The following is a 15,698-nucleotide window of genomic DNA, read 5'->3' on the forward strand; positions in this document are numbered from 1 at the left end:
AAAAAAAATACTAAATAAATATATTTTATGTAAATCTACATATACCAACGTATCTATCTAAATCTATGTGTAAACTAACAAACAACAGGCATATATCACCGTATTTAATAATTAATGTCCATATCTCAAGAAACAAACAAAGCCTTAGCTTACATCTGAAATTATGAAGAGAGGTCCTAATAAAATAAGGCTTTAAAGAAGGGGGAAAGAAATTGAATAAAAAAAAAAAGAAGGTAGGACTAAGTCATCGTTGATATTAATTGGGGTGTCAAAGTCATGGACTAATACGTATGGAAGGAACCGCCCACAGTCCCCACTACTCCCTCCCTTTCTTGTCCTTCTTCATTTGTTTTAGGCCACCCTTTCTGTCCTTCTGACTTTACTTGCCTGTATGCAATGTGTTTCTTGCGTAACGTATCTTTGAATGTTCTTTCTTGAAAATAACATTTATTATGTCATTCATCAACATCAGTTTTATTGAATACAAAATTTATTCTTTATCCAAAACTTGAAAACCAATCATTTCTCCGCTATATAAGTTGTTGTCCCAAGTCTTTATAGTATAGCTTTTAACCAAAATATTAGTAGTAGTTTCGAACTATAACTTTATTGGACAGTCTTTTATCGAAAACTCTTCCATTTATCATTATGATTAGAGCGAATCGTTACATGTGTATGAAATAATAGGAGAGTAGTATTAGAAATTATGGAGTAGCATAAAAGCAACTAGAATTTTTGAAGTGTGAAGTTGTTGGCACAGAATTTGAACTCGACTAAAAACAGAAATGTCGACCTCAATAATGGTGAGTTTCGATATTAATTTTGTTGATAAAGTTTGAAGACATTCGATTAAGTGAGATATAAAGTAATAGATGATGGCAATTAAAACACTAAAAAAACACCTATGTATAGACAATCTTATCTAATTACCACGAATGTGGGGGAAATGAGAAAAAATATACTTGAGAGAATAAAGTGTGATCTCTCACCTTTAATTCTATAAGTGAAACTAAAATTAAATAAGAGAGAGAAAACAATAAAAAGTTAGATTCAACACTTGACAGCATTCAGTTTTTTTTCCACTGCAAAAGATCCACTTCCCAAATGTGGGAGTATTACTTGACCATCAAGCTGCAGCGAAAACGTAGGTGCTTGTTTATGAGAAATAAGTAATGGAGAAAATATGGGTAAAAATAACCATAAAAAAATCTCAGTTTAAAGTTCTCTTCTTGTAAATATGAGAATCAAAGGAATGAAAAATAGACTTTCATTCAACATCACAAAATTACACTGAAGTTCTATAAATTTTCAATCACATTAAGACAACAAAAGATTAATTATGAAGTGTAAATGCATGTGAATGTGAGGAGACAATTCATTATTTTATTTATTTCATTTGTCTAAGTATTTCTTTTTTTAGTTTAGTTATGTTGATTCAACTTTTAGCTTTGTTCTTCATTTTACTTGTTTGAGCAATTTTTTTCTCTTTCGCTTCTTAATTTATTATAAGTCACTGATTTTATTCTAGTCTTTGTTCATGTTAAATATTTGTTTATATATTTTATTATCATTAATCTAAGAATTTCAGTATTTTTTCATTACTTATAAAGTTTATTTTGATATTAAAGCTGACAAGTTTTGAGTCGAATTCCTTATTTAGAGAAGAGTCGTATCTACTTTTTAAATTGAGATTATTGATCAAATTTGATCAACATCTGTGTCAAAATCAAACAAAACAAAAGAAATCTTAAAATATATGTCATTTGTTGAGAGGTAGATGATAATTTATATAAATATTTGATAGTCGGTACAATAATAATAACTATTAAAATTGTTGGTTACAAATTTAAAATAGATACACATTCAAACCAAGTTATAATAAGTCATTTTGAGTAAGAACAATGCTAGGAGACTAGTAACTTTTGTGATTGATAGCCATCAAATAGCCATTAATAATGATTTAATGGTGTGAGATTGATGTGAGATTTCATCTAATGACTTACCTTTCTCTACTGGTTATATGTTGGCCAAAATTCAATAAAATTACTGGTCCTCTAGACTTTTCCTATATTATAAAGCCCATATGTACAATTTTTATTGAAATATGAACATTTGTTTCAAATTGCATACCAAGTTTTGAAAAAGCTTATTAATAGTAGTATTATTTTGTACGTTTTTAAAACTGACTAGATGAAAATTCACATAAAAGAGAATTTTCAAGAAATTTCCTTAAGGCTTAGGTCAATGAAAAGTCATGTTAAAAAGTTTGAAGTTTGAACTAATTAACCACATGCAAATTGTCAATTAACATACACAGAACAATACACAGTCATCTTCCTTTAAAATACCACATGGATCACCTTCTAACAATTCTGAATGGATCCTATACCAACATGTTGATGCATGAATTGTTGACTAAAATGTTAAACGAATTAATCTTATTAGGATCCCGCTAGGGAGACAATGAATTATTTGTACAATGTATACAATGGGCTATTAAGTTACAAAATGAACATCAATGAGCTATTAAGTTACAAAATGAACATCTCCCATACTATCTAGAATAACCATCCGTGTACTAGCGATAATAAACATCTTTTCAAAAGTTTAAACTAATTTTGGGATTTACCAAGGTTCGAACTCTTGACCTTTCGGATCTAATACTCTAATACCAAGCATGATACCACTCATCCCAAAAGCTTCAATTGATGAAAAAAGGTAACACTAATAATTATATCTCTAATACTCTCTAAATCTCCATTGTATAAATATTTCATTGGCTCCTCATACTTTCCCATCTTATTATTATACTATCTTATCTACAGTATATATATAATGGCCAATGGAATCAAGCAACAACTTAAATCGCTCATAAATCATATATCGATTTAGGGGTGTCAAAAATCTCCAGTAGGTGGGGATCTCCGTGGGAACCCCCGAATGGGACCTAATGGTGGGGAATTTTTCTCGTGGGTGTGGGGATGGGGAGCGAAATTCTCTCGAGACAGGCGCGAGGACCCGAGCGGGGATCTCCGCCCCATCCCCGATAATTTCCCGAATTTTTTAACTTACTTAATAACCTTTACTTTATTTCTAATATAGGAATTTTTTTAGTAATTTCACTCATTGAAAATTCTAACTCTATTGTTCAAGATTTTATTTTATGAACTATGATTTGGTATGTTATATTTCTTGACTTATAATCTTGAATAATTGAATAAGATATGTTTGTGTGTTTGTAATAATATTTTATAGTTTGTTTTTTAGTTTTTTTGATATTTTTTATTATAATTTTCATATGAACGTTAAACATAGGGAGATGGGAAATGAACTCCGCGGAAAACAGTCAACGGGAATGGGGATAATTATTCTCCCATAACTGAAAATGGGACGAAAACGGGGATTAATTCTGGGAGCGAAGACGGAGAACAGGGAGGCATCTCCCGCCCCCTGCTTCGCCCCATTGACATGCCTACATCGATTACGTTTACATGATAGATTACAAAGATGATCCCTACTGAGACAATCAAATGTTCGGTAAAATCTGTGACAAAGTATTCTTGTATAAATAAAACGTAGCATGTGACAAATGGCAGCAGAAATAGTATAATATCTATAAAGTCGTATCAGCAAAGTTTATAAATAGGTAAAGAAACATTGTTGTGGTGATGAGCAACCTAAATAATGAATGGACGCTTAAAAATGAGTTGAACATTGAAATTCAATTCTTTACCTTGGTATCTATACTTGACTGGTAGTGTAATACCGAATGTCTAGTAAACATTTAACATTATACGCGTCATCAACAGAAAAAGAAGAAAAACCACATTAAGAAAAAGCTAAATTTGAGGTTAGTTTGACGCAAAAATTTGTGTCATGCCAAACCTAACCAATAAATAAATGAAAAACTATACTATATGTTAATTTATAGGAGCATCGGTTAACTTTCGTTTCTATCAAATGAACATGTCTTAATAATTAATTTCAGGTTCACCAATTCACAACCACCAAGAAGATCAGTAACCATTTAACAGCAAGCCCAATCTCAAGTGGAACATTAGTACTATGCTTAATTTTCTAGTAAAGCAGTTAATGATGTCCATAAGAATTAATCCTATTGTAAAATGTGATTAATTAGTCTTCATTGACTTAACATTTATCGTTAACACGCCCAAAGTAAAAACTAAAGAACATATGAAAAACCATGTTGCCTTGCAATTTTTAATTGATTGTTTTGTGATAAACTGTAATTCAATCGATTGAGTTATAATTCAATAGATTGTTTTGATAATCCAATCGATTGGTTTTCAAGAAAACACGATTTTATGATTCATCACGAACGTAACGGATCAAATATAATTTTTTAATCGATTGGAATAGCCAAAAAGTTTATTAGGATCAATGAAAGATCTAATTTGTTATTGTTTTTGTTCTTGATTGTTAATAAACATGATAGATTTATGATAAAATAATTATTTATAAAATAAAAAATAGTTTTTATGATTAAATAAAATATATGGAATTAATTTGTAATTAAAATTTTAAAAAAATTATTTAGCAGTTATTAAAAAAACTTAAAAAATATGTTTTATTCTGGGGTCATTTAATGATCCAAACTTTCTGGCACCATCGAATCCTTAGACCATCTCCAGTAAGGAACTCATCTCAGTCCCTATTTATGGCCCACCTGTCATAAAAAGTAACTCCACATCAACTTTTGCGTCATAAACGGTAAATAGAAACTCAAAGCATCTCTCTTTTCTCCATTAGGAGGAACTAACTTTAATCCCTGTTGTGGTCCCACTTAATTAATTAATTAAAATACTTAAAATTAATGTAATTGATTTTTTTAATAATATTATTTAAATTTATAAATTTAAAAATAATTCACTATTAAAAGATATTAATATTAAATAAATTCATATATAATAATAATACACAATATATAATTCGGGATTACACTAATTTATAGTTTGTGTTTACAATTGCTAATTTTAATAATATCGTTAGCATTTTAAATTTTAAAAATAAAAATAACTAACTCAACTAAGAATTATTTTGTAAGGTGTAGGGACTCCCTCACCTTAAGACCCGTGCAGAAACTCATTCCTTCTCTCCTCCAATAGTTAGAGTTCCTATGTGTCAGAAAAAAGTGAAAAAGGCACCATTGTAGATGCTCTTAGCCTACTAACTATGCCTACAACAATGAAGACTAACCTCATTAGTCATTACTGAATTTTCTCTCTCTCATTTTTTGGTCAATAAGGCCTCGGTACTTGTAGTGGTCAAAGAATCAAGAACTACACACCAATTGGGCTAGGCCATAAATTTGTTTAGTCTAAACCCAATACACTAAACAGATGGGGCCTTACACATGTAACGCTTGCTTTTTACTCCCATTTTCTTTTTTAGTAAGATTCAATAAAATCAATGATCCTTGACCCATAAAGGCCATGATATGATAAGGCCCAAAAAAATAATTTTTGATGCTGACAAGGTATTTCTTCACAAAAACGTGCTTATTATTTATTATATTTTATCAATTTACTAATGGACATAGTTTTTTTTTTTAATCTAACTTTAATTTCACTTTACTAGTAGTAACTTTTAGCTTCTTTATGCTTGCCATGATGCCTGATGGTATGGATTTATATAGACATTAAATAGATGGAGACCTGGCAATCACAGATTGACAACCGCGGTTTTTATTAGCACCATCCATCCATGTACTCTCTTTTTTATGCCACTAGTATTAATTACTTTTGAAGGTTTTTTTTAATTTAGTGTTATGCTATTCGCATCAAGGTTAACACAACAATAGATAGGAGGTCAATTTCCTGTGTTGAACTATCATATCAATGTGTTTGGTGAAGAGATGGGAGAAGAATGATTAAAGGAGCAAAAGATTTTCAATATTATTATTAATGTTCATCAGATTCAAAAGGTTAAATTGGCGGCTCATTGGACATAGATAAAATTATTATTATTATTACTACGCCGTAGTATACTTTCACGTTTATATAATTAATTAAATACAGTACAAGCTGTATACCTTCACGGGGTCAAATCCATCAAATTAAGATAAACATCGGTGGCCACGTGAGATTGGATTCCAAGTTTCAATAAATCAACTCAATTTTACAAATTGTTAGTATTAGCATTAGTATCATGAAACACATGAATGAAAGAATCTTTAATTCTTCATCAACTATCTCAAAGTTAAGCTTAGGTGTGATTTGGTAAAACTTTGACAGTTTATTAAAATTAGTCTTTTAAAGATAATTTATCAAATTTTAGAATAATTATATTTGATAAAATAAAACAAAAGTTATTTTTAATAAGTTTATAAAATTGCATAATATTTACAGTTGAGAAAAATCCCGCCATTAACGTTACACATTTACCATCCTACCCTCTGAAACCGCACTCCATAAATCACACTACGCCCCCACACACACTCATCGCTCATCAGTCATCACACTCTTCTTCTACTTCTTGTCTTGGCTTTATCGAGAAAAACAGAAAGAGGAACAGAATGAGAGAGATTCTTCACGTTCAAGGAGGTCAATGCGGGAACCAGATCGGTTCCAAGTTCTGGGAAGTCATCTGCGACGAGCACGGCATCGATCCCACCGGCAAGCACCAGGCCCCGGCCGACGCCAACGACGCCGCCCTCTCCGACCTCCAGCTTGAGCGCATCAACGTCTACTACAATGAGGCTTCAGGAGGCAGGTTCGTCCCCAGGGCTGTTCTCATGGATCTTGAGCCCGGAACCATGGACAGCATCAGATCCGGTCCATTCGGTAAGGTCTTCCGTCCGGATAACTTCGTTTTCGGACAGTCCGGCGCCGGTAACAACTGGGCGAAAGGTCATTACACTGAAGGCGCTGAGTTAATCGATTCCGTTCTCGATGTTGTTCGCAAAGAAGCCGAGAACTGCGACTGCTTGCAAGGTATATATATACAACAATTGAATTGCGTTTACTCTAATTTGACTTTCGATTCTTTGAATTGCGGTTTTCATGTGACTATAACAACTTTTGAGAAATGAGTGAAAGTGAGATCTGTAATCTGTTTAAGGTAGATAGCATTGACGGGATCGCAGTGCTTCTTTAACTGGTATACAATCGTCATGCGAAATGTAGAACTGAAACTGGCTGTTAACTAACTCTGATTTAGTTTAATTGCGACTTTGAATTTGAATGTGTTAACAAGTTCAGAGAAATGAATAAAAATGTGAGATCTAGTTTCGGTGGAGAACATTGAGATTGATAGTAGTGTAGTGCTTCTGTGTTTGCGTGAGTTCTAACATGCGAACTTGTAACACTGAACTGATCTTAACTGTATTAAAACAATTTGATTAACTTCGTTGAGCAGCAGTTTTGGATGGAATGCCATGATACCATCGTTTTGGTTGCTTGATTTCCAGTGGTTGTTACAGCGTAGTGATGAATGAATTGGACGATGAATTGTGCGTTCATGAGTATATTCAGTAGAAGGAAGTGGTTTTGGATAATGGAAAGATGGTTATGAATAATGAATCAAATCATGTTTTCCAATTCAAGGGATTTTGTGCCTTAAGTTCAATTGAACCATATTGTAAAACCAGTGCAACTAATGATTAGAAATTCTAAGTTGAAATTCTGTGACGGAGAAAACAAAGTGCTGAAAAAGTTTTATATCGTGATACAGACAAAAGAAATATCAAATAAACTTTCATAAGGAAAATTGCTGAGTTACTACAGTGTTGACTGATGAACTGGTTTTCTGACAATTGTTTAATGGAACTTTTAACAACTTTATTTTGCGTTGTATCTTCGTTCTGAGTTCTGACTACTTTTCGGAGTTCTTTTTATTTACTATTCTTTGTTACTATTGTCTTTATTCATAGATCTATTAGGAAAAGGAAATCGCAGTAGTAGATCTGGATTTTGGAACCAAGTTTTCAGGAACCCGTTCCTGTTAACTTTCCATTGCAATAATTGATGCTTCATCATCATCATTGTTAATTATTATTGCTTATTTGTATTTTATAGTGTGACCCAAGGCTACCAGATTGCTTATTTTGGAGTAATTACAAATGCTGAGTTGTGGTAGCAGGTCTCCTGTTGCGTACTGCAAAGACAGGCAGGGCCCACACGGGGCTTGCTTTTTAATGCAGGGCTAAATTGAATATCTATAAGTCTATATCGTATCTTTCTTTGTTTCTTATTGAGATTGTGATTGTGATTGCGGAAACAGTGTCTCATAAGTAGGCACCGACGATGTGGTTTTACATTTATCAATTTACTAAAGAATAAATTACAGTGTCTATTCACTCCCAAATTTGTAGATATACCATAAGGCAGTTGCAAAATTGTAATAACTACATGAAATTAAGTTGAAGTTGCTGAAGGAAACATGTCTTTCTGTAGTGTTAGATGCGGACGGAAGAGAGAATCTTTGGAATCTGGAATGAGAGAAATTGAATTATTAATGGTGAAGAACTTTAGCCGTGATTTATATACATGATTTCAAAATTTTGATGACTCGTTAACTATATTAACTGCTTCAACTGTTGAGTTCCAAAAAAGATACTTGATCATGAAAAAGTTATCTTACACTCATCCTCTATTCTGATTTTATATGTGAATCTTTTGCCAGGTTTCCAAGTTTGTCACTCACTTGGAGGAGGCACGGGTTCTGGCATGGGAACACTCTTGATATCCAAGATCAGAGAAGAGTATCCAGACAGAATGATGCTCACGTTCTCCGTTTTCCCCTCACCAAAGGTATCTGACACCGTTGTAGAGCCATACAATGCTACCTTATCCGTTCACCAACTCGTGGAGAACGCAGATGAATGCATGGTTCTTGACAATGAAGCACTTTATGACATCTGCTTCAGGACTCTCAAACTCACCACTCCTAGTTGTGAGTATAAAGACCATAGCCGACCCTTTATCTAGACTCTAAGTATTATTTTTTTAAGCGCTAATTTAATAGCTCAACACTATTATTGCTGCACTGAATTGGCAAACACCAATAATTTGCATGGTACTAAAAGAATAGCTATCTAAGAATAACACCATGTAATGTAACCAATAGTATTAACTTGTCTATTTACTCTTAATTGTTTAATTTCAGTTGGCGATCTGAACCATCTGATTTCTGCAACTATGAGCGGTGTGACCTGTTGCTTGAGGTTCCCTGGACAACTGAATTCTGACCTGAGGAAGCTGGCCGTGAACCTTATCCCATTCCCTCGTCTCCACTTCTTCATGGTGGGGTTTGCACCTCTCACCTCTCGCGGCTCTCAGCAGTACGTCTCCCTCACCGTCCCAGAACTCACACAGCAAATGTGGGACGCCAAGAATATGATGTGCGCCGCTGATCCCCGCCACGGTCGGTACCTCACCGCATCAGCCATGTTCAGGGGAAAGATGAGTACAAAAGAGGTGGATGAACAAATGATCAATGTGCAGAATAAGAACTCCTCGTACTTCGTTGAGTGGATCCCCAACAACGTGAAGTCCAGTGTGTGTGACATCCCACCCAAGAATCTGAAGATGGCATGCACTTTCATCGGTAACTCGACATCGATTCAAGAGATGTTCAGGAGAGTGAGCGAGCAGTTCACTGCAATGTTCCGCCGAAAAGCTTTCTTGCACTGGTACACAGGTGAGGGAATGGACGAGATGGAGTTCACAGAGGCAGAGAGCAACATGAACGATTTAGTGGCAGAGTACCAGCAATACCAGGATGCAACTGTGGAGGAGGATGAGGAGGAGTATGGTGAAGAGGGTGAAGAACAGGTTTATGAGGAGCAGTAGTAGCTGAACCAAAACCAAAAACCAACTTTGGTAATGGTAAGCAACTTGCTTGTGTTTGTTTTACCAGATTTGCCATGTGTGTAATTTGTGACCAATATGTGTACTTGTTCCTTCTTGCTATCTGCTTTATTTTCAGCGTATGCCATGCCCTTGATATTGGTAATTTTGTATTGTTACCCTTGAGACAACATTTTTGTTGATTGCTGCATATTGTGTTCTATTATAAATGTACGAATGAGAAAGGAGGCTGTTTGTTGTTTCTTTTTCATTTTATTTTATTTCGGCTTTGGGTCAACTGGAGATAGACCTTTCCTTGATGAGGAAGATGAACAAAAAGTTAAAAATCACAGGGTTCAATATTGGGCCGTCTTCTTGAGCAATGGATCCACTGCCTGAGACCATTTTTTCAGCTAACAATCCACCCATTGGCATGGCTGTTAAAACTGAAATCAAATATTTGACAATAAATCTCTCAGGTAAAAAAGCCCAAGTCAATAATTGAGTTGTAGCCTTTTCTTTGGGCCTCAGCCCTGTTGATAAACCAAAAACATGTTAAAAATAAAAAATAGATGACAATAAAAACTAATTCTTTCTATTACCAAAAAAAAAACTAATTATTTCTAAATTTGACCAGAAACAATGTCAAAAGAAACTAATTCGAAATTTCAAATTAAATAAATGTATGAAATGTTATTTGAAAAAATTAAATGGAATTTGCAAACTTATTTTAAATTGGGTGCAGCATGTGGCGTGACATTTGAAATTCGAAATGTTTCCTTTTTTTTTGCTCCTCTTTAGTTCTTTACTTTTATTCTCGACGGGGACACTTTTTTTTTTCCCCCTCTATAATGGCTAGTTTTAGGAGGGGCGATGTAAGTGTGAGATTTCCCAACTGACCAATGAAGAAAGAATGAAACGTATTTATTTGTGGAAAGTGATCATAATCCCACCATGTTGGGATCATAAGTCATAAACGATTGCTTCCAAATCTGATACGAAATCTCCAAAAAAACTAGGAATCTACAACGTTATTATCACATGTTGTTTCCAAATTTATGCCATTCACGATAATCCGACCAAAAACTCAAAGGGTTCCTTATATACATTCCAGCAAACGCTACACTAACAAAAAAAGGAAACAACCCTATTACCATATTTAGGATTCTATAGTATCTGTCAAAAAAAAAAGGGGGCTATAGTGAAATTGCAACTCAAAAATGAGCTTATCTGATTATTATAATTCTCGAACCAAAATTACTTTCAAGAAAGAAAATAAAATTTTAGATGAGAGAAATTAAAAGAGAAAAGAAGCATACTAGTATCATCTACAAGAATATCGTGACTTAGTGGCTGTAGAATTCTTGAGCCTGTTTTTCTGAAGCCTCATCTGCCTAGCTTGAGCTGCCATAACTCTGCTCAAATCCTTGTTTGCAGCAGTCGTATCCAACGGCTGGTAAGAGTCCACCTGAACGAAATCTTCAGGAAAGGCGTTGAGATCAGGAATCACTGGTTGCACTATGTTACTATTACCATTATTGTTGACAATAGCCAATGATGAATTTGGTGAAGATGAAGAAGGTGCTTCCATTTGCATCAATTTTTTTGGTAATTGATTAATTCCCTCCCTGCTACACAATTGGGGTGCCTCAGAATGGTTATTGACCCTCAGTCTTATGTGATGTGGTGCGTTTGGCGCTTGTAGATTATGCAATTCATGAGGCTTATTGTTTTCTTGATATTCGCCCATGGAATTTGATGAGTTCCTTGGTGCATCATGGCCCAATTTTTGTTGCATTTCACACCCAATTTCCATGCTGCTATTTTTGCATTCACTTTTGGGGCCATTATTTAGCTGTAAATTGGAAAAAAAAAATAGAAATTCCATCAATCAAAAGCTAAATAAAGTTTTGGACCCACCATTAGACAAGAGATAGAGTCATAACTAAATGCTAATACTATTCTACAATCCTCTCTTTTTATTTTTTTGGTACTATTACTATATGCTACATTAAAACAAAAACCCAATAATGGTAGTATGAAGTATGAACCAACTGATATAACTCATTGGATTCTAACTCTTTAATAGATAGATATAATATTTTTTAGAGGAAAATAAAAAAAAAAAGGATGAAGCGAGATTAATATAAAAGTACCTCTAGTTTTCTTTCTTTCAACTTCGAATTGAAGGCCCTCAATCGGTCACGGAAATTCTTCACATTTTCTATCTCCTGTTTGAATTCCAAAAATGAGTGAGAAGAGAGAGATTTTTAAAACAAAAAAAGGAAATATAAAATCAACAAATGCCCAAAAACGAACCATTTAATGAGGAGCGAAAAAAAGGGTAAATAGAGAATCTTACCTTATTCAGCGAAGCTTGGCTCTTAGTCAAATCTTCTATAAGTTTTAGATAATGTTCTCTCTTCTACAAGTTTTGATAGAATAACCCAGCAAAAACCCGGAAATCAGAAGATGGGAAGATAAACCAGGAAAAATAAATAAATGAATAAACCACGTGTATTTTTTAAAAATTTGTCTACAGTAATTTTGTTAAAAAAAATTCCAGACCAATAATTCATTATTAGCCAAAAAAAAATATGGAAGATAACTTAGACCCAGTAAAAATGACAACAGTAACATAACATTAACAGAATCGATCAGAAGAACACATTATGGATCAAACAAGAACTAACAAAATTTGATGAATGAAGAAAAATTAAATACTAATATTAAATTAAAACAATTATTTTTTTATTATTTCAATTTAACTCCAACAAGAGCTCTTCATCAAAGGGGTCAAAAAACACTATTAAAAAAATTAGAAAAGAAAAATGAGAAGAGAGAAGATAAACATATACCCTTTTGAGAGAGGCTTTGGCTCTTAATATGTTATTGGGCTTTTCGTCAGATTCAGTTAGCGATAAGGACAAAGGAGTTGCTGGGCTTGGAGCTTCTCCTTTCACCGCCGCCGCCGCCACAACACCGCCGTCACCACCACCGTTACTCACCGGCGGCGGAGAAGAAGAGAAACGGCGGAAAAAGCTAGGTTGAATTGCAGATCTCTTCTTCTTTCGTCCCCATTGGAACGGTATTCGTACCTCTGATTCAAATTCCAACACCATGTCATGCAATCTCACAAGGATGTCAAAAACCTCTCTCTCATCTTCGGTCAACTGCGTTGACCTCACACGACCACCTGAACCGTTTTCACCATTGCTCTGTTCCATCTCTATCTTCTTTCTCTGTTTCAGTTTCGTGGTTTGGGGACGTAAGTGAAAATTTGCATTGGGGTTTTAGAAAAGAGAAGATTTTTTATGAGCGTAGCGGCAAAGGAGTGAGGTATGGGAATGGATTGAGGAGGAAGATAGAGAGGATTAGAGAGAGAAAAGAGAAAAGAAGAGAGTGTGCTGCGTTGTTGTGTTGTTGCTTCGATTTTATTTCTCTCTGATAATACATGCTGAAATTGTTTAGCTTACACATTTTTAAAAGGAAAACAAAACACGAATTAATATTTTCTCTTCTAAAATAATTCATTTTTATTAATAAAATATTTAAAGGAACAACATATTGAAATTTAAATATTATTTCATACTTATAAAATATATTAAATACGAACAAATATTTGAAACATAATTTGGAGTACAAGAGCCAATAAACACCACATTACAACAATGCACAACAAAATAGACCATACAACTAACTAGACATGCATGTAGGAGATACTATTGCCCAAACAAGTGACTACATTTGTTAAGCTCTATTGTTTTTTCCATGGTTTTGATAACTAGATTGAATTGGTTAGCTCAATTAGGTCAAACAGAAATTGACTATCGCACCAATTTGATTCCGAACAAAATTAATTACAGACAAATAGGTTAAAATTGAACAATTTAGTGAACCAATCAAATTAATTTAATTTTTTATTGATTAATCATTTTTTTTATGTCTAAACATACAAAGAAACATAGCAAACATTATCTTGTATCCGAGTGAATTATTTGTTGGAGATCAACACAAGGCTCAAATCAAATAACATTATTAGAGTTACTCTTAACACCATATTTAGTCATCCAATCTGCAGCTATATTTATTTCTCAGAACACCCACTCAATGTGAATAAGTCAAATATGAGATAAAAACTCCTGAATATTGTGAACTAAATTTGTTACTTTAAATGAATACCCACTTGTAAGGTCATACATGATGGGCAGAATGTCAAGAAATTCGTTTCACATATAATATCTCTCAAACCGCAATTCTAAGCTAAAACCAACCCCCTCCAAACAGCAAATAATTCACATCTGATAATAAGTTAGTGGGAATGCTTCTAGAGCCGCCCGAGATCAAACCTCCCATAGAATCTCTAATAATACACCTGAACCCTGCTAAATTTAAATCCGGATACAAGCTTGCATCACAATTAACTTTAAACAGCTGCTTACCAGTGGTTCCCAACACAAGCAATTTTGGAGAGACTTAAAGGCATTGTTTCGATTCCTGTAAACCTGTAAGACCTTGACAGTAATTTTGGCCAAGTCAACAACCTTGTGGTCTGTCCAAGGGTCGTTAGCATTGAATATGTCATTGCACCTATGTCTCTATACCCACCAAAGTCCTGCACTAAAAGACGCCTCATTGTTAGCCAAGGCCTCCCAAAACCACTCTTCAAGAGTAGTACCAGTCGTCGAGTCCAAGATACTAAGATCCAACATATGCCAAACCAAATTGTCTTTGATCGTTCCCAGTCTCTAAGGCAATGCTCCATTGGTTTCTGCCCTTGTTACATCTCTTACACATATCTAAAGAAGCTAAATGCCGCTTGAATCGAAAAGTCTCAGTCAGTACAGCATTATGTAAGCCAAGCCATATAATGAATTTGAACTTCTCCGAAATGTTAGCATTTTAAAACCAGTTTCAGTTGCTATTGGCTTTCCAATTCAAGGTTTTCTCTAATAACCATCTATAACACTCCCTTGCACTATACTTTTTTGTTGTTGCAGGTCACCACTCCTACTGTGGCTCCAACTCATTCGAACTAGGATATCTCAGACCATGAATAAACTGCTTAATCTCATGCAGAATAGGCATGGTAAGACTATCAACCTCCCCAAGATACTCCTATCCACAAGTTAGCCACTATAAAATCTGATTCGCAAATATGCATATAAGGAAAAAGGTTGCAAAGCTTACCAAAATGAGTCCACTCATCATACCAAACTAATTTGTGGACATTTCCAACATTCTAGCGAAACCCTTCCTTGAGATGCTCATAGGCATTAACAATGTTCTTCCAGGTAGCTGATGAAGAATTTCTACTGTTTTTGTTCATATCAGACTGATTTCTGAGATATTTATGCTTCAGAACTTGCTCCCACAACTTTTTGCTATTATTTAGATAATTCCATACCAGCTTTTCAAGAAACGCCATGTTAGCACAGGAAGTATCCCTAATACCCAATCCTCCTGCCCTTCTAGGAGTTATGGCAACCTCCCATGTGACCAGAGGCAGCCCTTTCCCGATCGCTTGGCCTTTCCACAAGAACTGTCTCATCAAGAAATCAATTTTATTACATGCATATTTCGGGAGAAGAAAAATTTGCATGTCATAAACCGAGATAAAGGCCATAACTGACTTAACAAGATAAAGCCTCCCTACCTTATTCAGCGGGCATCTTTGCCAACTGGAGAGCTTCCTCGAAATTTTTTCAATAACCTCTTGAGTCGTCCTCCTGGAAGCTTTGGCATGGCCGATGTTAATTTCTAGGTATTTACCCAAATCATTGCAGAACCGGATGTTAAAGACCCCAGAGAAAACCTCTTTCCTCCTCTCTGACACCTTCTTGGAACACTGGGCCTTCGACTTATGAAGATTTACCTTTAGACCTAACT

At 34.5% G+C, this 15,698-nt stretch overlaps 2 protein-coding genes across 2 annotated transcripts; one reads left to right on the forward strand and one right to left on the reverse strand.

Annotated features, from left to right (window-relative positions):
* LOC107645317 (tubulin beta chain) lies at positions 6,439 to 10,080 on the forward strand. Its single transcript, XM_016349318.2, has 3 exons — positions 6,439 to 6,953; positions 8,644 to 8,913; positions 9,127 to 10,080. Exons 1-3 carry the CDS (start codon positions 6,536 to 6,538, stop codon positions 9,810 to 9,812), a joined length of 1,374 nt encoding a protein of 457 aa, XP_016204804.1. The 5' UTR covers positions 6,439 to 6,535; the 3' UTR covers positions 9,813 to 10,080.
* LOC107645316 lies at positions 10,821 to 13,241 on the reverse strand. Its single transcript, XM_016349317.2, has 4 exons — positions 12,668 to 13,241; positions 12,172 to 12,234; positions 11,966 to 12,040; positions 10,821 to 11,664 (listed from the first exon to the last, which is right to left on the reverse strand). The coding sequence occupies exons 1-4, from the start codon at positions 13,034 to 13,036 to the stop codon at positions 11,134 to 11,136; spliced, it is 1,038 nt and encodes a 345-aa protein (XP_016204803.1). The 5' UTR covers positions 13,037 to 13,241; the 3' UTR covers positions 10,821 to 11,133.

The sequence above is a fragment of the Arachis ipaensis genome, chromosome B06 (genome assembly GCF_000816755.2).
Source record: "Arachis ipaensis cultivar K30076 chromosome B06, Araip1.1, whole genome shotgun sequence".
Taxonomy (NCBI): Eukaryota; Viridiplantae; Streptophyta; class Magnoliopsida; order Fabales; family Fabaceae; genus Arachis; species Arachis ipaensis.

Excerpts from the sequence above, each read along its gene's own strand:
- LOC107645317 (XM_016349318.2), top strand. The coding sequence starts at position 6,536 with ATGAGAGAGATTCTTCACGTTCAAGGAGGTCAATGCGGGAACCAGATC. Across the intron at positions 6,954-8,643 it reads GAACTGCGACTGCTTGCAAG|GTTTCCAAGTTTGTCACTCA; the intron begins GTATATATATAC and ends ATCTTTTGCCAG. Across the intron at positions 8,914-9,126 it reads CAAACTCACCACTCCTAGTT|TTGGCGATCTGAACCATCTG; the intron begins GTGAGTATAAAG and ends GTTTAATTTCAG.
- LOC107645316 (XM_016349317.2), bottom strand. The coding sequence starts at position 13,036 with ATGGAACAGAGCAATGGTGAAAACGGTTCAGGTGGTCGTGTGAGGTCA. Across the intron at positions 12,041-12,171 it reads GCCAAGCTTCGCTGAATAAG|GAGATAGAAAATGTGAAGAA; the intron begins GTAAGATTCTCT and ends GAATTCAAACAG. Across the intron at positions 11,665-11,965 it reads TGAAAGAAAGAAAACTAGAG|CTAAATAATGGCCCCAAAAG; the intron begins GTACTTTTATAT and ends TCCAATTTACAG.